Genomic DNA, 26,399 nt, shown 5'->3' with positions numbered 1-26,399 from the left:
GTGGAGTGTCTTTTTGTCCTGAGTGTCTTTGTGTTCAGCAAATATGTGAGGCTGTTCACTTTCCTCTTGTGTTCCCACGCCCTGCCTTTTCCCAAATGCCGCCCTTAATGGGGGACCGGAGGGAAAGGTATTTTATCACTGCTGTGAATTACCAGTCAGAACTGCGGGGTTATTTCTGATTTACCAACAACAAACCTCATTCAAGTGCATCCTGACCTTCACACCACAATAAGTGGGTTGTTGTTTTTTTTTCATGCCAACTTCTATGTAGACCCACGTAGCCTCATTTGAAAAGAATACTCACAGACTTCAGAGGGGACCATAAACTGGGTAATTTAGCCATAGGGTAATGTCCGGGTCATGGATAAATTAACCTGACTATAGAGGCTGCCTCTTAAGAAGCAACCAGAAAATGCAGTGTTTAATCCTGGAGCAGTACGGCAAGTTTAGGCGGGCAATGGAAGCAGGAAGTTCCTGTTCAGGGGCACCTGGGTGTCTCAGTGAGTCAAGCATCTCCCTTCCGCTCATGTCATGTTCCCAGGGTCCTGGGTTTGAGCCTCACTTCAGGCTCCTTGCTCAGCAGGGCGTCTGTTTCTCCCTGTCCATCTGCTGCTCCGCCTGCTCTCTTTCTCTCTCTCTCTCTCTCTCTCTCAAATAAATAGATAAAATCCTAAAAACAAAAATAAAAACTTCCCATTCAGCATCCCAGCAAGAATTAAGGATAAGAGAATATTCATAGAGTGGGCTTGGCGACATTAGAGTTCAAGGCAATTTGACCGTTCCCAGTGGAACCCCTTAATTTTGCCGGATAAAAGCAACAAGGTGCCCACCTCAATCCGAGAAGGGGATAACAGATAACTGTGCAGAGTATCGGGGTCCCAGCCCAGGTGTGGGTGTGACTCAGGGTTCTAATCCCTATTGGACAGGTCAGCCAAGGAACCCCCTTCTGCTGCCTGGTGCCCACAGGGAGAGCAGAAGAACGCTCAGATTCAGAACGCACACAGGCTAACCCTGGCAACTTTTTTTTTTTTTAAAGATTTTATTTATTTATTTGACAGAGAGAGATCACAAGGCAGAGAGGCAGGCAGAGAGAGAGAGAGAGGAGGAAGCAGGCTCCCTGCTGAGCAGAGAGCCCGATGCGGGACTCGATCCCAGGATCCTGAGATCATGACCTGAGCCAAAGGCAGCAGCTTAACCCACTGAGCCACCCAGGCGCCCTAACTCTGGCAACTTTGGGTCACAGTCCCAAAGTTCAGGGGCATTTGACCTCAGGCCTCTCCCAGCAGGATGCAAATGTAAAAATAAAACAAAAGCAAACAGTGTTGGCTCAATAAAGCTTCTCGGCAGACCCAGCTCTGGCTGCAGTGCTGGGCCCTGCTGGGTGGCCTGCCCTGATCTCCATGTGGGAGGGGCCTGCGGCTGCGCACGGCTTCTCCAGTCTGGTCAGAGGAAGACGAGGGGCTCCGACAGGGGGACAGAGGAAGGTGAGGCCAGTGGAGGGAAATTTTCATCCAAAACAAGGATGGCCACTTGCCATGTTCTCATTTCATGACTTAAAACTTCTCTTTCATGTACACTGAAATGAAGAAAGCATTGGTGTCAACTACACTTCGATACTACATTTTTTAAATGCTGTCTTTTATATGATAAAGGTCATGACTGCTGTGTATTCACACAGAAAGGCATGTTTTCGAATGACGATTGTCTTCCTTACAGGGAGAGGCTCCGCGGGTGAGCGGAGAACTCTGTCCCAGACTAGAAGGCTTTCTGAAAGAGCCCTCTCCTTGGAGGAAAATGGGGTCGGCTCCAACTACAAGACCACCACCATGACCGTCAACAGCTTTTTCAAGCAGGTATCTCTTCCCGCTCCATTGGGTCTGAACTTCTCCCCTGGGTGGTATGGGTGTTGGAGCCCAAAGGGGAGGTATATGTAATGGTTAAGGGAGCAGGTTAGTTAACCTCATCAATCCTCAGTGTCGTGATCTGCAAAACAGGGACGACGGTGCTTGCCCCGTGGGGCAGGTGGGCGTGGTAGATGGCCCGAGGTGTGTAAAGCTCTGCTCAGAGAGCCTGGGATGAAGCAAGGGCTAAATGAGTGTTGGCTTATTTCATTGACAGAAGGTTTTGTTCCCACTAAGGCAAACCCTCCTCTTTGAACAATCACAGTCAAGTTCATAATCAAATCAGTTCCATTTATTGGACTATTAAGAGCATCTGGCCGAAACAGCCCTTTCCCCTTGGTCTTGGGCTTTCCCAGCCCAACTGTGGTCCCTATCACCCCTACTCTGTCTTTCCACATTTCTGCCACATTTATTTCCTCATAGAGGGTCACCATCACGGATCTTTCTCTTTATTAGTTCAATAGATAGTCAAGGTTATTTAAAAATCAGAGAACTTCTGAGAGTGACGACATTCATAGAGACAGAAGGTAGACTGGTGGGAGCCAGAGGCGAGAGGAAGAGGGGAATCGGGAGTTGTTGTTTAATAGATATGGAGCTTCAGTTTGGGAGATGGAAGAGTTCCAGAGATCGGTTGTACAACACCGTGAATGTACTTGGCCCTAATCACTGTGCGTTCAGAAAGGGATACGATGGTGCTGTTCTTATTAGGTCTATTTTACTACAAACACATTTGACTTAGACCTGGTTTGACTCTGACTTGGAAGAGTTTCCAAAGCTCAAGCAGTCTTCACGAAGCAGTTCAAGGGCCTCTCAACAACCCCAAATGCAAAAGGAATGCTGGGGGTGGGAGGTGTGGTGGCATGCCCATAGAAGTAGCATGGGACTGAAGAGTTTCTGTTTGGGATCTAGCCCTTTCTCTTGTCCTTGTGGGGACAGGGAGCAAAAGTACTTAACTGACTTTTCTTGTCTGTACTTAGGAATAAGACATACCTACTTACTTATCTACCTTAGCTACCTAGCTACCTACCTTCCTGGGCTATTGGATTAGAGCTCTTGCCCTTGAATCCTTGGCAGAGTACCTGGCCCTTATAGGTGCCTGGAGAGTAGTGTTTATGCTTAGCCTTCTTGTTCAAGACAAATCTGAAGAAAAGGAAGATACGAAAAATACGGAAAGATGCTTTCTCTTTCTTTAAATGTTTGAAGAAGGAGGTAATCTTATTCTGCCTTGTCTCAGAGGGTAAAACAAGCATTAGTGGATTTAAGTTACAGGGGAAGAAACTTTTGGCCTAGATTTGTACAGGTCAAGCAGGCTTCCTTAGAATGTAGTAGGATTTTTGTTGAGAAGGATTTTTGTTGAGACAGTAAGTTGGGAGTGGTACAGAAGGAGTGTATTTTCCTTGTAAAAGGTATCTTTATTTTATTATACTTATCTTTCATTCAGTCATCTCATGTAATTGCATTATGGTCAGTCTCTTGTTTCTTGTCCCTGCAGTGTCCCGAAAAGCAAGTTTTAATTGTCTGGCTTAGCCTGTGACAGACCAAATGGACAATTCAACCCGTAGAGTAGTAGCATTTATCAAACACTCAGACCCAGAAGCACTCTTCTGAATGCTTTGGGTTAAGTACCCTTGTGTGTTCCTCTAAGTAGTCTTTTGAGGTGGGGTCTCTTACTATCCGGCTATGCCAACAAACAAAGAAGCATAGGGAGTGAAAGTCAGGATACAGAAGAATTACATAAGGTAACTGATGAGGCATATCAAGTTGATGCCCTAAAATCCCAATCCTGAAAAGAATGGATGCTCCTTCTTTTCAAGTATCCATGGATCAGTCTTTATTTTTATTTTATTTTATTTTATTATTTTACTTTCTTTTGTTTTACTTTATTTTATTTTATTTTATTTTATTTTATTTATTTGCTTTCCTCACAAGTGTACTACTTAATCCCCATCAACCATTTCCCCTCTACCCCCCTACCCCCTTCCCCTCTGGTAGTCATTGTTTGTTCTCTATAGTCAAGAGTCTGTTCCTTGGTTTGCCTCTTTTCTTCCCCTTGTATTTATTTGTCTGGTTTCTTAAATTCCACATACAAGTGAAATCATAGGGTCTTTGTCTTTCTCTGACTAACTGACTTTGCTTAGCAGGATATGCTCTGGCTCCATCCACGTCACTGCAAATGTCAAGATTTCATTCTTTTTTATGGCTGTGTAATATTCCACTGTGTGTCTATACCCATATTCTTTATCCATTCATCTCTTGATAGATACTTGAACTGCTTCCCTAATTTAGATGCTGTAAATTATGCTGTTATAAGCGTAGGAGTACATGTATCCCTTTAAATTAGTTTTTATATCCTTTGGGTAAATACGCAGTAGTTCAAATACTGGATCATAGGGAAGTTCTATTTTTAATGTATTTGAGGAAGCATCATAGTCTTTTTTGCAGTGGCTGCACCAGTTTACATTCCCACCCACAGTGCACGAGGGTTCCTTTTTTTCCACATCCTTGCCAACATTTTTTTTTCTTGTGTTTTTGATTTTAGACATTCCGACCGGTGTGAGGCGATACCTCGTTGTGTTTTTGATTTGCATTTCTCTGATGATGAGTGATGTCGAGCATTTTTTCATGTGTCCATTGGCCATCTGGTTGTCTTCTTTGGGAAAATGTCTCTTCCTGTCTTCTGCCCATTTTTTAATTAGACTGTTTGTTTTTTTGGGTGTTGAGTTTTATAAGTTCTTTATCCTGGATACTAACCCTTTATCAGATATGTCATTTGCAAAGAGCTCCCATTCAGTATAGACTGTCTTTTAGTTTTGTTGATTGTTTCCTTCACTGTGTAGAAGCTTTTCATTTTGATGTGGTCCTGATAGCTGTTCCCCTTGCCTCAAGAGCATATCTAGAAAGATGTTGCTACAGCCGATGTCAGTGAAATTACTGCCTGTGTGTTCTTCAAAGATTTTTATGGTTTCAAGTCTCACATTTAGGTCTTTAATCGATTTTGAGTTTATTTTTGTGTGTGGTGTAAGGGAATGGTCCAGTTTCATTCTTCTGCATGTGGCTGTCCAATTTTCCCAACACCCTTTGTTGAAGAGACTGTCTTTTTCCCATTAGACATTCATTCTTCCTTTGCTGAATGTTTATTGACCATATAACTGTGGGCTTATTCCTGGGCTTTCTATTCTGTTCCATTGATACGTGTATCTGGGAAGGAATATTTGACAAGAGGTTGAACTAAATTATTTCAGCAGTGGCTATAGTCATTGTTCCTATGAAAACCATGTCAGAATAAAACTTAAGGATCAAGGTCTTCCTGGAAATCACTGATCCTCACCCCAGGAGCCAGTGATGTCTCTGCACTAACCCTGAGTTCTCTTTTTGCAGGAGGGGGATCGCCTCAGTGACGAAGACTTATTCAAGTTTCTGGCTGACTACAAGAGATCTTCGTCCTTACAGAGAAGAGTCAAGTCGATTCCAGGTGTGGACATCTTGTCTTTTCCTCGCTAACTGTCCCAAAACCATGAATGAGTGGACATACTTTTGGTCTAATGCTACAGTTTATAAAATAATGTTTGCGGGGCACCTGGGTGGCTCAGTGGGTTAAAGCCTCTGCCTTCGGCTCAGGTCATGATCCCGGAGTCCTGGGATCGAGCCCCATGTCGGGCTCTCTGCTTAGCAGGGAGCCTGCTTCCTTTCCTCTCTCTCTGCCTGCCTCTCTGCCTACTTGTGATCTCTCTCTGTCAAATAAATTTAATCTTTTAATAATAATAATAATAATAATATAATGTTTGCTAAATGAAATGTGGGATTTTGCTTCAGGAGGGAAGAGTCTGAATTGGTCTATGTTTTTGAAAAATCTGTTAATATTTCTATTCCTATTAAAGGAGCATTATGTTTTAGATCTGGCTTTTCAGATAATCAGATAATAGTTTGAACAGAGCAGCATCTTTTATCAAATAAAATATTATATGAAACTCTTAGTGCAAAAAGAAAAGTGAGAGTGAGGTGCATTGGTAGAAGCTGAGAACATCTTCCTTTTTATTAGCTTAATAGATCCTGAGGCACCAGGGAACCCAGTTTGAAAACCAGCAGTTGTTAACTATGTGCTATTATAATGTGGTATTTTTAGAAGGAAGCTTAAAGATCCATTTTTTCTCATTGTACAATTCCTTGCTCTTTAATTTCTAGAAACTAAATCTCAAAAGTTATCAAAACATGATTTTTTTTTTCCAACTAGAGGAAATTAGCTAGGAATTCCAAAACTCTTATACTCCCACAACTCATCCTTTCTTTCATAAAAGAAATACAGCACAACAGTCTTTCTTGAGTCCCGTGTCACATGACTGCATTTTTACCGAAGTAGTCCTGTTTTCCCTCTTTAGGCTTGCTCAGACTGGAAATTTCCCCAGCTCCAGAGATCATCAGTGGCTCCCTCACTCCTGAAATGCTGCCAGTGAAACCGTTTCCTGAAAACCGGACACGTCCACACAAAGAGATTTTGGAATTCCCCATCCGGGAAGTCTACGTCCCTCATACTGTGTACAGGTAAGAAACTTGGGCTCAGGGGAAACCGTGGAACCCACATGTAGAGTTGTGCTTGGAGACCACTCTCCGTATCCTTCAACCGATCTTCTTCCTTCCTAAATTTTGGGGAAAATGAAATACGATGTTTCCATAACTGTGGATCATGGTGAGATCCATTTCTAAAAATGGTTTATCTAATTTTATTTAACCAGAACATGTTACTTGAGTCAAAGTTGGAACGTGGGATTACTTTGGACATATTCCTTCCAGAAATGAAATAACGTTCCTAGTCATTACCTCGGTTTCCCTTTGTGTAGAAGGATGTTATTAGGGAAAGAGCAATGTGACCAAAAATGTTCTCATTGTCTAAAAGAAAGATTTTTTTTAGCTCAAGATCAAGTCTGTCTTATAACATTGACAGCAACGGTAGACATCTTCATTATGTGTGTTTCCGATACAACAGCCACTTGCCACCTGCGGCTGTTCGGCATTTGAATTGTGGCTAGAGTAACGGAGGAATGGAGAGTTTTATATTATTTGATCTTTCTTGATTTGACTTTAAATCCAGATGCAAGCGGCCGGTGGTTACCATAGTGGGCAGAGCAGAACTGGACGGTAAAGGCCTAAGAGGTTAGGCTGCCTTGGTTTCTTGGTGGCCCTTCGCGGAGGGCTGGGAGGAAGCTGGTTCTCACTTATTTTGCCAAAGACATTGCTGCTCATGTATTTTGGTTTTTCTTTTGAGAAGATTTTTTTATTTTTTTTTAAGATTTTATTTATATATTTAAGGGAGATGATGAACATGAGCTGGGTAGAGGGGGAAAGGGAGAAGCAGACCCCCCGCTGAGCAGGGAGCCTGCCGTGGGGCTCCATCCCAGGACCCTGGGATCATGACCTGAGCAGAAGGTCATGATCAACTGTTCAACTGACTGAGCCACCCGCTCGATCCCAGGACCCTGGGATCATGACCTGAGCCGAAGGTCATGATCAACTGTTCAACTGACTGAGCCACCCAGGCACCCCTTGAAAAGATTTTTTATTTTATTTTATTTTAAAAATATTTTTTTATGTATTTATTTGACCGAGAGAGAGAGAGATCACAAGTAGGCAGAGAGGCAGACAGAGAGAGAGGGAGAAGCAGGTTCCCGCGCTGAGCAGAGAGCCCGATGCGGGGCTCGGTCCCACAACCCCCAGATCATGACCCGAGCCAAAGGCAGAGGCTTACCCCACTGAGCCACCCAGGTGCCCCTGAGAAGATTTTTTTTAAATTGTGGAGAAGAATGTTATAACCAGTACCTTTTTGCCACCATCCAGAAATGACGTTTGTTTTCGTGCATTTTATACACATACACATGTACATTCTTACTGGTTATGTTGAAGTCTGCTTTATCCCCCGTCTCCAGACACAGGCTTCTACCTTGCCTCCCACACACCGCAGTTATTATGAAGTTGGATGGTTCCTTACTTCTGTTTTACAACACACACACACACACAACACACAACACACGTGAACCCCGAATGGTCTTATTTTTATATTCATTTAAAATGTACATCAATAGCTTTACACTCTGTGTTACATTGTACTTTTCAATATAACAGTATAATTTTTCTTCTTTGATTATTATTGCGGCTTCGTGAATCCTATTATTTCAATGGGTCATACTCGGCGATGATAAATTATCCTACATAATTATTCTGATTTTCACAAATTTGACCAAGTTCTTAACAGCTTGTGTTTTGGAAATATTACTATAGATGCAGATAGTGCTTCGTCGTGCTTTCGACTGGGATATAGTATTTTGTAGGAAGAGGCCCTACTGTATTTCTCCATTTCTTATTTTTCTATTGATGGACGCTTATGTTTTTACCAATTCGGGGCTCTTCGAAACACTGCAGCGAGGGTTTCTGTCCTTGTTTCTCTTTGCACACGTGTGACCGCCTCTAAGCAGCGTGCCTCAAAGTGACCCTGCTGGGTCGCAAGGAATCCGCATTTTCAGTTTTATTCATGCTGCCCCCTTTTCCAAAACCGTACCCGCTTGCAGTCCTTCCTCCGAGCATGGAAGTGAGCCCGTTCCCCCACATCCCCACTCACACTTCCCAGTGGGAAGCGTGTGTATGCGACCCGACATGCAAAGAATCTCAGAACTGACCCGGTCCCCACCCTCACATCTCCAGATGCGCAAAACTGAGACCCGGGGTGGGGAAGTGAGTGGTTTGTTGACGTCAAGAATTTCAGCGAGAAGTAGGAACGAGCATCCGTTCAGTTAGAAATGGACATATTCCTTCAGTACCAAAGTCCCTCCCAATTATTCCCTGTTCCGAAGCAGCTTTTCATTGTCCTTGCTCAATCCTCAAACACAGACTCCGCCCCCATCCCTTTCCATCAATGAATAAGTATTTCTGGCTTAGTGGTTTCAGCTCCCCATTCCCAAGAGGGAGAGGAAGGCATGAAAAGGTTTGCTTGTGGAGGCTGTATTTGTATCTTTTTAGAAACCCTGTCCTATCATTGGAAAAAGAAATGCTTCTGACATTGGAATAAACTTGCATCAAATGAATTCTGTGGTGACTCAACTTCTCCTCAGTATTTAATCACCCCGGGGAGGCATTTATGGCGCTTTCTACTCCTTGCTGCAAACATTATCCCTTAATTACATCACAGCGGGACTCAGAGTGCATTTGTGCGATGTGGGATTCAGGAGTTCTAACGAGGACAAGTCCGGACAGATTCCTCTGAACCTGACTTGGCATCATGAGAAACACCCACAGGGACACAGTGAATGTTCTTCAGCTCCACTGGACACTCTAGACGCGCCAACGCCGGCCCACTAGGAACCCGGCCTTCAGTATCCCTTCGGCACCGTCGCTGGGCTCCTAGGCCAGCATATTTTATAGCTTCTGTGAGGAAGGAGAGTCACAATGAACTTGGCTCAGAACCTCACTACCGGGCAAACGTCAAGGAATTCAGAGAGCGTCTTGTCTACCTCTCTTGTGCTCTTGTTAAATGTTTACTATTTTTGCAACAGTCCCCACATGCTTTTCCGTGGTTCTGATTAGGTTGGGCTTAAGAGCAGCCCAGCCGTGGGTGAATCTTCCCTTCTCCACACACCTCCAGCTCCATTTCAGACAATAGAAGTGGAAAGCTTGGGTCAGATCTGAAGGCTGGGTCAGACCGGTGAGCTGACTGTGGGCCTTCGCTGACCGAGGCTGCTCACCTGTGCCCGAATCCAACCCTCTTTTGTGCCTTCTCATCTCCTTATACCTCCGGAAACCTGGAACCTTGTGGCTTTTCTATCCCTTTTCCCCTCTGATCAAAGTCTTTCTTTCTTTCTTTTTTTTTTTTTTTTAAAGATTTTATTTATTTATTTGACAGACAGAGATCACAGGTAGGCAGAGAGGCAGGCAGACAGAGAGGAAGGGAAGCAGGCTCCTCACTGAGCAGAGAGCCTGATGCGGGACTCGATCCCAGGACCCTGAGATCATGACCTGAGCCGAAGGCAGCGGCTTAACCCACTGAGCCACCCAGGCGCCCCAAAGTCTTTTTTCAAGCAAAGATTTCCAAACCTTCTTACACTGTGGTATCAAGAGTGGGTATGCCCTAAAGTCTTCTCTGTCGCACAGGTTTTATCATTTCAGCAGGAGTAGCAGTGCCTTTCTCTTTAAAAAATTTTTCCTTCGACCTCGTTGAATTCTGGACAGCACTCTAAGGGTTTGGCCTGTCGCTCGCTGTCCCTGCTGACATTGCTGTTTCCGCGTCTCTGATCCTGGTCCCAGCTGCGTCCCTTTAACAAAATCAAGGGAATGAAAATTAAGATTTACAGAGTGGGTGAGTTCGTTTTATAGAGGGTCCACCTCAGGAATTTGAAATATAGCTTGACTTAGAGAAATTTGATTTGCCTGGAACTTGTGGGGATGCGTCTTCTGGGCCAAGCACGGAATGTCTGTGGTGACAAACCCAGGATCTGAATTTGGGTAATTTTCACCTGAACCGTTGAGCTCCCTGGGTGTGGGAAACTCTTAAGTGGGTCCAGTGGGAGGTGTGTTTTCTTTTAAAAAAAAAAAAAAATTGGGGGGGGGGCGCCTGGGTGGCTCAGTGGGTTAAAGCCTCTGCCTTCGGCTCAGGTCATGATCCCAAGGTCCTGGGATCGAACCCCGAGTTGGGCTCTCTGCTCAGTGGGGAGCCTGCTTCTCTTCCTCTCTCTCTGCCTGCCCCTCTGGCTACTTGTGTCTACTACTACTGTCTGTCCAATGGATAAATAAAATCTTTTTTTAAAAAAATTATTTATTTATTTATTTGACACAGAGAGAGAGACAGCAAGAGAGGGGCTACAGGCAGGGAGAGTGGGTGAGGGAGAAAGTGGCTAAGTGGGGAGCCTGATGCAGGGCTTGATCCCAGGACCCTGGGATCATGACCTGAGCTGAAGGCAGACGCTTAACCACTGAGCCACGCAGGTGCCCCAGGAGAAGGTGAGGGCTGGCCAGAGTCACACATGAGAGGAATCTAAGTAGGGGTGAGGCTTCGATTTACCACCGTGTGAGTAGAACTCAAGAGAACTGTTTTTTAGTGTCTTCGAGGAGCATCTGTCGCAGAGCCTCTAATACAACGGGGCTAGATAAGCTGACATTGACCTCCTGTTCTCAGTCCCCTCATCCCTCCAACCTCTGCAGGAGCCCTCTGCCAGCCACCAGCTGGTACCCAAAGGAGCTCCATCCACACTGTCTTCTCTGTGGAGTCCTTGGTGCCTCTGCCTTACTCAGAGTGATTTACGAAATAATCTAGACCAGTTACAGGAGCCCTGCACCCGGCTCCAGAAGCATCCACATGAGCCCCCATGGGGCGGTCACTCGTGAAACAGACCCACGCTCCGAGGGAAGAGGTGAACTTCTAGAGCCAGAAGTGCTATTCCCAGGAATGGCCGGCCTCTCCCAAACCAGGGGCTTTGGCCGTCGGTGCGCCACATGCAACCTCCCGGGACAGGGGCGTGGGGTGGGACGAGCGGTCCCTGACCCAGACCCAGCCCAGCCCCGTTGCGAAATCATGGGCAGGACAGCTGGGAAAATGAGGTTGATAAACAGGCTTATCCACGTCTGACGTGGGCACCCCTTTCTCCACGGCCAGATGCAGATGTTAGCCCGGTCACATGTTTGAGCCCACTCCTGGCTTATGTCCCAGGGGCCCAGCAGCTGGTGAGGGGGATGCCAGCTGCTGCCTTCTGTGGGGCTGGGGATGGAAGAACAGCGGGGCTGCCGCCGAGGCCCAGCCTGACCTCTCGGGGCACCCGGTCCTGCGGCTGCCATGGGGGTGTGTGCGGAGATCATAGGCGCTGAGCTTGTAATTAGCTTGTTAACCTCCTGGCCATCCTTTTAGCGGGTGATTAGATCAGAGAAAGCCCCATGAAGTACATTTTCACCTCCTATCCCCCCCTCCCAAAGGCTCTGAAGCCTTTTTTTTTTTTTTTAAAGATTTTATTTATTTATTTGACAGACAGAGATCACAAGTAGGCAGAGAGTCAGGCAGAGAGAGAGAGAGGAGGAAGCAGACTCCCTGCTGAGCAGAGAGCCCGATGTGGGGCTCGATCCCAGGATCCTGGGATCATGACCTGAGCCGAAGGCAGAGGCTTTAACCCACTGAGCCACCCAGGCGCCCCTCTGAAGCCTTTTTATCCAATTAGCAGTCTTGCTGTGGAGGACCGAGCTTGCCGAGAGCAAGTATATCCGTTGGAACACGATTTCTTGGATGGATAATGAGCTGTTTTTAGGCCTCCTCCTTTTTAGCAGAATGTTCTCAGACCAGCAGTCCGCATGCCCAAAGCTCGCCTGAGGCCTGGTTGACCAGGGAGGTGTCTCCCCTATCACAGGGGGAAGCAGGAGGTTGAAAACCATCAGACCAGCATCCTACAGAGGTAGGGAGAAGGGTGTAAGATAAATGTACAAGCTGATATCCTGAACAGATACCTGAAAGTCAAAATTTCGTGGAAGGAAAGGAATAGAAATAATTCTGGAGGGGTGGGTCGGAGGGGGCCGGGGCACACAGAGTAGAAGGTGACCTTGAGACAGACTTCTCTTGGGTCCATGGCAATGGACTCCCATTCTGAGCTCCACTGGCTGTACGTCCAGCCAGGATCTTTTCCGCGCTGTGTGTTGGGGCCACAGCGGATCCTGCTGCTGGAGTATCAGGTCAGGAGAATTGGGAACGACCAAGTGTTGGAGCAGGAAATCGCTCCCCAGGATGACAGTGTTTTTTATAACACGATATGCTAAGATGCTGTGAGTACTCCAGCATGACTGCTAATTAACAGTCCGTGGCTTCTGATAAGGCTGCCTGGGTGTAAATCACCATCGAACAGTACCTTCCTTAAGTGGCTATCAAAATAATAACTCCCCGTTCTTGCGTGTCTCTTATGTTCCTTGAATTTTATGTCTCTTGGAACGCACAGCCTACTCTGGCAGTTCTAAATTATTGAAGTACGAAAATGCAGAGTAAATTCTCTCTCCCACTACTGATTTCTAGTCGTCCAACCCCTTCCTTGGGGAGAGCCTTTTAAATATGTGTACATATACATCTGTTTGATTTTATCTGCATATTTATTCCACAAATACTGAGTGCCTACAGTGTGCCAGGCCCTTTTCTAGACAATAGAGAAATTCTAGTGAACAAAATAGATGAAAATCCCATAAATTCCACAGTTCTGTTTCTAACCCTTGGAAACAGCCATTTTTATCAATGTGTGTCCCTCCAGAGATGGATGATGTCTGTACAAGCCAATATAGCTCTGGGATTTTTCCTTTCACAATGCAAGCATAGCGAAATCTCTACACTGTTCCGCGTCTTGAGTTCTCATCAAATACTGGGTTTTGGAGAGCCCTTCTGATGAGTACATAAAATTACGTCTCTAACAGCTGCACTGAATCTCATTGAGATGCATTATGATTTACTTAACCCACGATACCGAGCATCTAAGATGTTGCCAATCTTTTGTAACAAATGATGTTACAGTGAAAAAAAAAATCTTATATAACTTTTCACACCTGAGCAAACATACTTACTGGATCCACTTTCTCCTTTTCATCTTTAAAGGGATGTTGAAAGAACTCTGCTTTATAAGACAATCCTAAAACCCAGTCCTTGGTTTTACTAACCTCAGCAAGTAGTTGCTTGAAGAAAATAAACCCTATTATAAACAAACATTTTATTTAGAACAGCAGTGCAACACAGGCAAAACCGAAATGAATTCCTACTGCGTGAACTGTCCCGATACTTAAGTCCTTGTACGTGATTTCGCTGTGGCACGTTGGGCTCAATAATAATTCGGGAACACGATCCCACTTTCCTGATGCCTTGCTCCAAAATTCAGTTGTCTTCCTTCTTTTCAGAATGAAAGGGATCAGAAGGGAGGCAGTGACCTGGCAGGACTTCCCCACAAGCGCGGGCTTTGCCAAGCCCAGCCCGCAGTACATCCTTCCGCCACTTGAGGGCACAATTTGCTCACTTTCTAGGTGCTGACCCACCCGTTTTGGTTTTCCCCCATTACAAAGCAGAGGGAGTCGTGATTTATTAAAGGAAAACACACATTTGATTGATTGATTGATTGATTGATTGATTGCCTTTGACGCGCAGGACCAGGAAGAACTGAAAAGTATTGCAGTGTCCTGAGAGATTACTATTGTCTTTTTTAGGGGGGTGGGGGGCAAAGTCATGAATCCTAACTGGTCCCCTTCTGTCTTCTTTCATTAAGTAAGTCATGACCTTAGAAAGCCGGCACTTTTCAAAGCTCTGTGCTGTCCATCTGAAACTAATGTAATGTTCCGTGGCAACTGTACCGAAATCAAGAATTTGTTAAAAACGTGAGGCAGTGATGAATCCTCGCGGAGATCGCGTGTGCACGGTAGTGTCCCTTGTTCCTCAAGTCCCTGCCCCACGTTCATCTGAAGTTCAAGACTCATTCCCTGGGAGGGCACCTTGCGTGAATGTGACTGTCCTCCTGAGAGACCCTGCCCTGTCCCCTGGAGGGTGGTGTCCTTCTCCTCCCTGAAGATCCTTTATCCACAGGCGGGTTCACGCTGCCTCCCATTTGGACCTGGGCGGGACAAAGTTGATGAGTTAGGGGCAGCAGGGAGACGGTGATGCAAATAAAGCAGACCTGGGTATGTATTTAATTATGATGATGAACAGTCGGGCTGGCCGAGGAGGAGGAGCCCCCTAAAATGCAGAAAGCCTTCTTTCTTTGATTTCGGGACTTTAAAAAATATATATATTAAAATTGGTTCTTTGAAGTATCTTTCTCCTGATGAGACATCTTTGAAGTGTCTTTCTCCTGATGAGACATCCTTCAGGGAGTTATTTCTTCTTACTCCCCAGCCGAGCACGTGCAGGGGGAAACAGCTTCTCTCCTTTTGAGCTTTTTCATGCTCAGATCTGACTTTCTCCTGTGCTGTGTAGACGATCCGGGGCGAGTGGTCACCCACACTCTTCCTGTGCCGTGCCTGACCCCCGCTAACACAGAGGTGTTTTAAGAGCTCTCACTCGTGATGGACGTCCTGTGGTTTCAAGGCGTCGGACCCCATGCCCTTGACCCTTCTCAGCAGAAGTCACAATACCCTGGGGCCAGAAGTTAGAGGCTGTGTCAGAGTCTCCCCAGGGGACAAAGTGGGTAGGGGTTGGGGCAGGACAGGTGGGCCCCACAGCATAGAGTGAAATAGCCTTTACTGTTTTAAATGTTGCTGCATTAAATTGAACTATTTATTGATAGTTAAGTGGTAGGGAAAGACTGAGTTTTACAGGGGCATAAGGGAATTTTTAAAAAATGCTCATCAATCAGATTTTGTGTATCTTTTATAACTAAAAAATGAATTTCATTTATCTGCAAGCCTAAAAACCAGATAGGTTATAGAACTTAAAATGTGCCAGTTTCACCTCATGTGTTCTATGTTCTTTGTTTGACGACCTTCAAAAGGTATGTTGGGGGTTTGGCACGCCTGGTGGCTCAGTCAGTTAAGCCTCAGGCTTCCTGGGATCCAGTCCCTTAGCAGGATCCTTGCTCAGAGGGGAGCCTGCTTCTCCCCCTGCTTGTGCTCTCTCTCTCTGACAGATAAATAAAATCTTAAAAAGAAAAAAAAAGAAAGGTCAACTGGGATCCGTGCAACCATGTAGAAATAGAAATATTATAGGTTAATAAGGATAATAGAGGAATTCAACTTACTGGCTCCTTTGAGCAATTTTAAAGAGATTTCCATGCCTACGGCTAAAAATCCCACACTTAGCAGTAAGAACCTCTTGAAGCTCATTTCTCAACTTTCCCTAAAGTTTCAGGCTTTAAAACTGCACCTGTGGTTCCTTTGGCCCCTCCCCACTTTCTTCATTGGGGGAGATGTGGGTGGTGTTTTCTCTCTTATCAGAGCCCCTAGACCAGTGCCACAGCTTCTCTGAGGTCCCTTCTTGGGTTTATAGATAGAAGTGGGCCAGTTTCTCCATATTATTAATAAATTTGCACTGTGGCCATATCAGCCTATCAGCTTGTGTCCGCCAGGGTGACACGCAGAGATACACCCTCTACTTTTTTCCCCTTTGAGAAAATCGGGAAAAAAAAAAAAGAGGCAAATGCAGAAACCTCAGCTCCTCCCGAGCTCAGAGTTCGGTTCTGTCTTGCCTTCCTTGCATCACTGACCTTAACATATCCCAGTGGCAAAACTTTGTACCCCACCATCGTTGACCTGAGTCCCGCCAAAGTCCGCACTGTCCAGGACTCTCGGATGGTACTGGAATTCTCCCATAACATCAGTGAGATCTTCCCAGTGAGGAGAGGAAAAAGGAAGGAGGTGACTCATTTTCCCCAGATGGGCTTTCTCTCGCTGTCCTCACCAGCCAGCCTCCACCTGAAGGGGTAGCTGGATGGCTGCTTTCTCTTTTGTAAAGAACAAACCTCAGATTAGTGGTCTGTCCTTACTTGGTGAAAAAGCAAACTGAGAGCACTTAGCAGTGTAAACCACCGCCCCCCCCCAATAATATTTTGAAACCAGTGAAATTTTGCTGAGACCAGACATAAAGAACAGCTTTAAGGGGGACAAAGGGAGGACATATTTTTACCAAACAGAACCATTCAGCCTGAAGGGAAGCTGCTCTACTGCCCAGAAAGGTACCCAAGATCAGAGTCAAGAGACTGAGTCTCAGTTTCTTCATCTGTAAAATGGAGTAACTCCAAGATACTTGGGGAGATAAAGACTTCACGTGCGAACGTGCTTTGCGAAATGTAAAATGCTCTACGGTACACGTGCTAACGGTTGCTATTTGTGTTACATCGCATCAGTAACTGCTCTCAGTATTCACATGTAGCAGGGGAAGAAGCAGGTTGAATTTAAGATGACTTGCTGGTGTTTTGCTCTGGTGGGGGTCTGATGGGACCATGGCACCGGCTGCACTCTTTATGTCTCTAGCATCCTGCTGGGTGGATTTTCTCCTCTGCAAGGCCTGGGCAGAGCCAGGGTGACTGCCCCAATTTTCCTTATATGGTCAGTCTCCGACTGAGAGTAAACTCTAAGCAGGTGCCTGGGGAGGGCATTATTCTCATACGAAGGTTTTGTTGTTGTTGTTGTTTTTAAAGATTTTATTTATTTATTGGACAGAGAGATCACAAGTAGGCAGAGAGGCAGGCAGAGAGAGAGGAGGAAGCAGGCTCCCTGCTGAGCAGAGAACCCGATGCGGGGCTCGATCCCAGGACCCTGAGATCATGACCTGAGCCGAAGGCAGAGGCTTTAACCCACTGAGCCACCCAGGTGCCCAATGTCTGGTAGTCTTAAAAAATGCAGCCCAGTCCCAATCTGGCATTGGAAGAGTGTCTTTAATTTGAAATTTAGGTCTTTTACAAAGCCAAATATTACTGAAGTGCTTGTTCTGTTTTTATGTGGGGAAGCAATCCTTAAAATTTTGCTGCTTTAGGGGAGAAGAAAGGATGTGGCTGATACTTCTTAGCATTCTTCTTAGCTTTTGTCTGACTGGTCGCAGCCTCTCAAAGAGACATTCATTAGTTCGGTTAATGGAATCAGAGCTAGAACCAAAGAAAAATTACTTATGTTTTTCGTAATTCTCAAGTTTTTATACTTAGTTGGAGATAGGATGGATGCCAAAGAGGCTCTTTTGGTACTAAGAACATTATCGTCATTATATTATATTATAATGTTACAACGTATATTATAACGTAATGGGTTGTCATTATATTATACTCCTTAGGCCAGGAGAATAGCTCTGAGATCCAGTTACGAGGCAGAAATTTTATAGGTATTAGAAAGCATTTTCTAAAGGAATCCTATGTTTAAATGTCAGTAAATAGTTGACCGATGATGTTTTAAAAACCTACACACTTGTGTTACCTATTGCTGTGTAACGAGACTTTACAGCATAAAACAACACACAGTTGTTATCTTCCAGTCTGTGTGGTTTATCCAGGTGTGGTTTAGCTGGATGCCATGAACCCAGGGCTCTCAAAGGCCACAGTTCAATGGTAGCCAAGGCTGTGACCACCGCAAGGGCCAGCTAGGGGAGGATTCACTTCCAGGCTCACGCCTGTGGTTGTTGACAGGATTCAGTTCCTCTTGGATTACAAGGGCTTTCATTCATCACTAGCTGTTGGCAGGAGCCCTCCAGAGGTTTTTGCTATATTTGTCTCTCCATAGGGCAGCTCCCAACATGGCGAGTGGCTTCCTCAGAATGATGAGCAAGAGGGTGTATGCATAAGCAAGATAGAAGATAAAAGCCAGAGTCTTTTTTTTTCCCTAAGATTTTATTTATTTATTTGACAGAGATCACAAGTAGGCAGAGAGGCAGGCAGAGAGCAGAGATTGGGGTAGAGGGAGCAGACCTCCTGCCGAGCAGAGAGCCTGATGCGGGGCTCGATCCCAGGACCCTGAGATCATGACCTGATCCGAAGGCAGAAGAAGCCACAGTCTTTATGTAAACCTTCAGAGTGACATCCTGTCACTTCTGCTGTATTCTGTTGGTTAGAAACGAGCCACTGGGTCCAGCCCGCAAGCAAGGGGAGGGGGTTTCACAGAGCAGGAATCCCAGGAGGCAGGGTTACTGGGAGCCATGTCGGAAGCTGCTACCACAGTTCTAACCAAGCTACAGAAGTTGGGGTGGAAGACGTAGCTGAGAAAGGTGAGTTTGGCCAGGGTGTCTGAAATGTGGACTGCTAAACAGGCCTGTTCCAATCCCACCCATGTAGATAAAATATATACTTATTAAATGCTTTCTAGTCACCATGGAAGAAAGAAAGAAAGACAGGCAGACACTAGTGATAATAGAGTTCTAACACAGTGACTGGGAGCTTGATCTGTTCAACAAATTTCTGAGCCCTCCCTATGTGGGAATCGCAAAGAACATCTAACCAACAGACCTTAAAAACCACATCATAGGTTTCATGTGTGTAGCTGGGAGTTAGGAGAGATGTGGTTAGCCATTGAATGTTTTGACTGTTTTGTCAGTGTCAAGTTTAAGAATGTTTTAGGGGAAAAAATGTGGAATAAAAAAATTTGGATTTGAGACCTGCCCCCACTTCCATGTTTTGTGACTTTCCTTGACGAGTTACATATCCAGATCTTCCCAAGAGCAGTGCCTCATGATTAAAAATTACCCCATCTTCCTGTCTGTCTCCTTTCTCCACTCACACCAACAGTCCAAATCCAACCTCTTTGTAAGGAGGAAAGGAACCAAGAAAACTAATTCATACTAAGGTGGTAGTGGATGATATTTACACCTCTGAATATTTGAAAACTCCTAAGTGGTGTTTCAAAAAAAACATTTGGTAACAGGGATGTCTTAATTGGTAAAATTTCAATGAGCACAATGAAACATGTTCTAAAAAAGTTTCAAGTGGGATTGGAGAGAGATTGACTCTTTTCTAAAGCAGTCGGTTTTCCCCCAGCAGGTCTCAAATGCTTATGTATTTATGATTCTTTTCAATGTGAATCTGATTCAGACAAGATGTAAGATTGTGAACATCCCAACTTTCCCTTTGGGCCATTCTTGTCTGTGTTTGGGGAAAATGAGATTGTACTCGATCCTATGCATGCACACTGGGCCCGCACGGGCGAAATCCCTCGGCCAGAAACAGTGAGTCTCATCCTGCTTATGGGCTACCTTCTCGAAAGTCGTTAGATGACATCAAGTCTTGGATTTTTCTCTAGCTAACATGAGGCATGTACCTTATTACATATAAAACATAGAGCCCATTCATCAGTGTCTTGATAATCTTACTTGGCTTAGGTTCTTCAGATTCCTGAGCATGTGGGTAGATCTTCCCTCCCAAGAAATAACATTCTTATTTTTGTGGACCCGTTTTCTCTCAAAGTGTGCCCATTTAACAAAACACATCAGGTAACGTTGATGCAATAAGAAACATAATAATCCTTGGGAGATTCACCTTCCTAAAAAAAAAAAAAAAAAAAAAAAAGTTTAGGTAAAGCCCTTTAACCTCCCTGGAGTCAGGTTCCAGGTTTGCAAAAAGGGATGCTGAGCTAAATTTTCTGGAAGTTTTCTTCCAGCTGTGTGTCCTGCAGAAAGTGCATTCAGTATGGGGCAGGGAATTGAGTGCCCATGGTGATGAGGTTTGAGGACAGGGGTTGAACATGACTGTGGAACAGGGGTGGACCGGTGTTGGGGGGACAGGTGGGTCAGGTTGGCGGTGCCCCTGTACTGGGACATGGAGATGGGTGTGGGGACAGCTTTTCTGCGTGTCCATTGTGATTTACACGGAGCCTTTGATCCAGCTCCTTGAAAATGTTTTTATAAACTCTGGCTCATTATTTCTTCAAGCCCAGAATAACAGAAGGTGGGTTGGTGTTTTTTTTTTTTTTTTCTATGGATTCAAAGATGAAGAAATTGAACTCTACAGAATGGAAAGAGATTTTTCCAAAAATACACCACATCACAGAGGGGCAAGATAGATAAAAAGTGTGCATCACAGCTTAAGAACTGAGAAAGAGGAAATAACCTCGATGCTTATTCTTGGACACTGCTGTACATGACGGCTTCCTCATCCCATGGAGTTATCATGTAGCCGTTAACATCATGTTCATTGGGAAAACGGTCGTCACTGAACAACACTAAATGATACAAAACCAAGATAAAGCTTCATCTACACAGTGGGATAAAACTGTTCAACATACAGAGGAAATAAAGACAGAAGGAAATAAGCTTGTCTGGACAATGATTTTCCTCAAGGCATTAGGATATTGGGTAGTTGAGATTTTATTCTTTATACTTTCCTGTACTTCTCAGCTATTCAAGACTGAAAAATGGATTCATATTATTGTCATCATCCTTGTGCTTTCATGGTCATGATTATAAAAGAGTTCATGTAGGGGAGAGAGTGGAGTGGACCGACTCTAGAGGGTGATAGGAAAGATCTCTTTGATGATGGGACATCTGAGCCAAAGCCCAAGAGATGAGAAGGGACCAGTCATTTAGAGAACCGGGAGAAACTCTTCCAGGTGAGGGAAACAGCAGGTACCAAAGCCCTGTCATAAGGATCAGTTTAGAATGATCTAGGCCTTGGGGGAAAAAAATAACAAAGCAAAACCAACAAACAAACAAAAAACTAGTACAGGAAAGTAATGAGCAATAGGGTCAGAGAAATTGCCAGGAGCCACACCATATAGGGTTCATAATGAGAAGTGTGGGAAACCCTTGTAGGGGTCTGTCATAATCTGTTTCACACTTTTGGAAAAGTCCTCCTGACGCATATATAAGGAGTAAATTGTAAGGGGCAAGTGTAGAAGTCCAGAGATGATTGGAAAGCATTGCTCTGGTCCACGGGAGATGGACGGTGATTGGGAGTGGAGCGTGTAGGCTGTGGTGTGGGTCTGGCTTTGCTGTGTGCAGGAAATCATCGTCATCATAACTGTCCTTAGTAAGTTCTTGCTCATTGATGCACACCACAGCCCTGCGAGGTCCGGGTGACTATTAACCCCACCGGGGCTTTGGAAAGCCTGAAGATCTTGCCCAAGGCCAGTTCTCTGGCCCCAGAGCCAACACCCTTACCCACTCTCAACACAACCACTGGGACACATTGGTTCGGCAGAGGGGCATGGTGACCTCAAAGATAAGCAAGCGAGAGCAGAGAGGGGTCTGTACCCCCAGCCACGTGCCCGCACCCGACCTTGGACTGCCTTCTGCCCGCCTTACGACATCCGTGTCCATTCCCAACAGCCTCACAGTTGGGCTCCCTCAGTTTGACAGAACAAGATCTGGACGGTTCCACGGACACAGCCACGGCTAGGTTCAGAGAGGACACACTGTCCCTTTTTCCTTCCAGGGCCTTCATTTTCTCATTTTCAAAGATTGGGGCGTGGCGGGGGTGCCCCCCGACTCTGGCTCCCCAGACTTCTGTGCTCATCCTTTTACTCTCTCCCGGCCTGCCATCTCCTCTTTGGAGGGTGGTCAAGACTTTACTGACTTCTGAAGCTTATTGAGTATTGTGCCCGTTCTCGAAATTTAATTAATTTCCTGGTGATGACTCTCTTGCCTTGCATCTGTGTTATTTTCCACTTACGGTGTAGGTTGCAGTCAATGGACTTGACCATTCACGCCGACTCTTGGTCCTGAGATCACAAGAGATCACCAAGAGGACAGGATGATAGCTAGAAAGAGCTGGAAACAGAAGCCAGGAGGCAGGGAAAGTGTGTACCCCAGTTGGTACAATGCCAGGCATCAGTGTCCGAAGCAGAGTGGCCTAGAGAGCTCCCAAGATGGAGCAGTTGGGATCTGTCCCCAGCACTCTGTCACCCCCATCCTGCCCCCAGCGAGTCTGGGGGGAAACAAAGACATAGGAATGTTACTTATTTGCATCCTTGGCCTTTGAACTTGCACAAGCAAATGAGCAGCTGCTGGGTGTTCTTGGTAATTCCAAGTAGCATTTTCTCTCCTTGAATACCTGTGAGTCTTCACTCATTATCCTGCAAAACCATTACAGCAAGAATCCGCCAGCGTTTTTCCTCCCCTAATGTGGGATGTTCCTGTGTCTCCGGAGAAGTTTATTTCAATGTATTCCCAAGTGATTTCTCAGCACATTACACAGGGGAAATATACCATGAAAGAAAAGATTAACGAAATGAGTTCTGAGGTCAAAACATTTAGGGAAAGGAGGTGCCTCTTTCCCCCTTGAAGCGGTTCAGGACGCACATTACCTTCGTGTCCCCTGAGTCTCCCCCACCTCCCCTGCTTCCCCACGGATGTGTTCACGTGTTGCCCAGCGCTGGGGCTCTGCGGAAGAGCACAGGCAGTGCCGGGTTTGCTGGGTTTTCCGTGAGCACCGGGCTAATGGGATTCGCCTTGCCTGATACCTGGCGTCGGACTAGAGGTTGTGTGACACTCAGGGAAATAAGCATCTTTGCTTTTAACAATGATAAGTCCCATGAACTGTATGACTCTGAAATTTTATTGTGAAAGTGGGATTCTAAGCATCGATGCATCCATTCCTGGCCGTTCAGGAAGCTCTCCCTTGAACATGACCTCTGCCACATGGCTCTCTATTTCCATGTCTGGTGCCCAATCATTGACTGGGGGCTGTGAGCCCGGTCCATCGGGAGTGGGTTCACTCAGCCCCTGCCCTGGGTCTTGTCTGAGGGGGTGGTTATGAGTCTTGTCCCTGCTGATACTGTCATACCGAGGAAGAGCCATGGGGTAAATCCAGACGTTTTTGCGGAAGCAGGTCCGCAATGGCCATTGTCACCGGTGCGTGATGGCAGGATCAATCTGCCTGTTACAACTAAGGGGTTAGAGTGGCAAAAATGGAGTCAAGGCCAGCTTCGTCCTTCCCTTTTGATTTTCCTATCAGAGATTGCATAAACTAAACAGATACAGATTTTTCATCGCCTGCCTTCGCCCTTTTCCGGTGGGGCATCCTTTACATTTGAATATGGACCCAGTGAGTGGCAGCGACTACGTCCTCAAGATGGGAAATCGGCTGGGGATGGAGGCACAAATCTTTCCTGTGCAAATTCACATGCGTAAATAAGTGGTTCTCAAACCGGGGGGATTTGGAAGCCTTTGGAACAAGAAGATTTCTGTCTGGGGTGAACATGCTGTCTAGGATTTGGAACAGTGGACCAAGTGGGAAGAAAACAAGACATTTGCCCGAAGTAGGGGACATTAACTAATTGAGTCAGTCCAGTCCTTGTGTCCTGTTGATAAGACCCAGAAAGTTAGGCAGACTTGTCACTGAGATGTCATGAGTGACCCAGTATGGCAAGGTCATTCTTGTCATTTCAGTGGGTCTGATGAGAGGGAACACAGCTCTAGAGCCAGACTTCCTGACTTTAATTCCCGACTGACATTTCCTACCTCTGTGATTTGGGGCAAGTTATGTAACATATCTGCATCTCATTTTTTTATTTATGACATGGGGATGATATCATGAACATAGTACCTAGCTATAGGATAGTTATGAGAATTTAAATTTAAGTTAATAAATAAGAGTATGTCTATGTGACTCAGATGATTAAGGGTCTGCCTTCGGCTAAGGTCATGATTCCTGGGTCCTGGATTGAATGAACCTTGCTTTGGGCTCCCTGCTCACCGGGGAGTCGGCTTCTCCCTCTCCGTCTGCCTTTTCCCACCATTCATGCTTTTTCTCTCAAATCAATAAAAATCTTTAAGAAAAAGAAAAAGAAGTACTTGGGAATAGTGCCTGACACAGGATAAGTAAGTGCTGTAATATCATTGTTTCTTTGAGTCAGGAATATGACTCATCAAAAAAATACACATTTGTTCTTCTATTCAATGAATATTTATTTAGTACCTACTATGTTGCAAGCACTAGTCTGGCTGCTAGTGATTCATCAGTGGATCAAACATCAGATAAAAATCTCTGTCTTCCCAGAGCTTTCCTTTTAGTGGAATATACTAGTAAAAATGCAAAGGGAAAGAAAAAAAAAATAAAAATTTTAGTTAGCCTAGTACCTGTTCCATAGCTGTTAGATAAATGGATATATTTTTCGTCTTGTTATTGTGTTATTGTCCTATAACTTTATTGGGCTGGGGGTTTGAACTCTCATCTTAGATAGGAGAAGAAAGCTAAACCTATCCAGAATGCCGTGGTAAGAAGAAACTGAAACTACTCCATACAGACTAGAAAGGGAAAAAGAGAAAGAAAAGAAATGAAGTTAGGCCCATCATCTGTGGTCACAAACTGTGTGTAAAAGGAGCTGAGGGGCACCTGACTGGCTCAGTCGGGGAGCTTCTGGCCCTTGAGCTCAGGATTGTGAGTTCAAGGCCCACGTTGGGTGTAGGCCCACTTAAAAATAAAGTCTTTCAAATAAATAAATGATATGATTAATGAATAAAAAAATAAAATAAGCCGAGCCTTTTGTTGCTTTCTTATCCCGGTATCAGACGTTCCACCTCTCGGCAGATTTCCACGTAGGAAGGCAGTAAGACATTCTGAGCAGCAGACCTGTCTCGCTGTGTATCAATGCAGAGAACAAGGTTGGTGCTTATCAGTTGGCTGCAGCTGAAGAGAAGAATCCATAAGGCCTCATCCCTCCAAAAATAACTCACCTCTGAAAGGAGACACTTCTTTGTGATAGTGACCTCCTGAGCACAGGGTTTTGCGTTGAGGGAAGAACTTGGCACAAATAAACTCCAGACTTTATTCACTAGTTCTTTTTTTTTTTTTTTTAAGATTTTATTTATTTAATTGACAGAGAGAGATCACAAGTAGGCAGAGAGGCAGGCAGAGAGAGAGGGGGAAGCAGGTTCCCTGCTGAGCAGAGAGCCTGATGCAGGACTCGATCCCAGGACCCTCAGATCATGACCTGAGCCGAAGGCAGAGGCTTAACCCACTGAGTCACCCAGGCGCCCCTCTTTTTTTTTTTTTTTTAACAACATATAATGTATTATTTACCCCAGGGGTACAGGTCTGTGAATCATCAGGCTTACACAATACACAGCACTCACCGTAGCACATACCCTCCCCAGTGTCCATCACTCAACCACCCCAGCCCTCCCACCGACCTCCCCTCCAGCAACCCTCAGTTTGTTTTCTGAAATTAAGAGTCTCTTATGGTTTGTCTCCCTCCCCAGTCCCATCCTGTTCCATTTTTCCCTCCCTCCCTCCCACGGCTCCCCGCCCTGCCTCTCAAACTCCTCATATCAGGGAGATCATATGATAATTGCCTTTCTCTGACTGACTTATTCCACTCAGCGTAATACCCTCTAGTTCCATCCACGTCGTTGCAAATAGCAAGATTTCATTTTTTTGATGGCTGCGTAGTATTCCATTGTGTGTATATATACCACATCTTTATCCATTCATCTGTTGATGGACGTCTATGCTCTTTTCGTAGTTTGGCTATTGTGGACATTTTTGCTATAAACATTCGGGTGCACGTGCCCCTTCGGATCACTACATTTGTGTCTTTAGGGTAAATACCCAGTAGTGCGATTGCTGGATCCTAGGGCAGTTCTATTTTCAACATTTTGAGGAACCTCCATGCTGTTTTCCAGAGTGGTTGCACCAGCTTGCATTCCCACCAACAGTGCAGGAGGGTTCCCTTTCTCCGCATCCTCGCCAGCATCTGTCATTTCCTGACTTGTTGATTTTAGCCATTCTGCCTGGGGTGAGGTGGGATCTCACTGTGGTTTTGATCTATTTCCCCGATGCCGAGTATTCACTGGTTCTTTATCTTCTCTTTTCCAGGAATCTTCTCTACGTCTACCCACAGAGGCTAAACTTCGCTAACAAACTGGCTTCGGCGCGGAATATCACTATAAAGATCCAGTTTATGTGTGGAGAGGATGCTAGCAACGCGATGCCGGTAAAGACAGAGAAACATGTGCCTTCCAGCAGGGCGGGCTGAACCCCCTCCTCCTCGCCCCCGGTCGGGCCACGGGGACAAAATGCAGGGCTTGTCCGCGTGCAGAGTCCGTCGGGTCAGGCCTACATGTCAGCACCTGCCTAGGCCTTTGGGGCTACTCGAGTATGGGTCCCAGGGTGC

The 26,399-nt window shown here is 45.4% G+C and overlaps 1 protein-coding gene across 4 annotated transcripts in view; it reads left to right on the top strand.

Moving 5' to 3' along the window:
- The window catches only part of DOCK8 (dedicator of cytokinesis 8), a 202,456-nt gene that overhangs the window by 96,096 nt on the left and 79,961 nt on the right, over positions 1-26,399 (top strand). For all 4 annotated transcript variants that reach the window (XM_082696632.1, XM_082696631.1, XM_082696634.1 and 1 more), the window contains 4 exons: positions 1,717-1,853; positions 5,280-5,373; positions 6,278-6,440; positions 26,102-26,219. In XM_082696632.1, coding sequence (XP_082552758.1) covers positions 1,717-1,853; positions 5,280-5,373; positions 6,278-6,440; positions 26,102-26,219 — 512 coding nt within the window. The remainder of the gene's footprint in view (positions 1-1,716; positions 1,854-5,279; positions 5,374-6,277; positions 6,441-26,101; positions 26,220-26,399) is intronic.

This window comes from Mustela nivalis (assembly GCF_964662115.1).
Source record: "Mustela nivalis genome assembly, chromosome: 13".
NCBI classification, from domain to species: Eukaryota; Metazoa; Chordata; class Mammalia; order Carnivora; family Mustelidae; genus Mustela; species Mustela nivalis.
The sequence above is the reverse complement of the archived record's forward strand: the minus strand, read 5'-3'. Positions and strand labels throughout refer to the sequence as shown.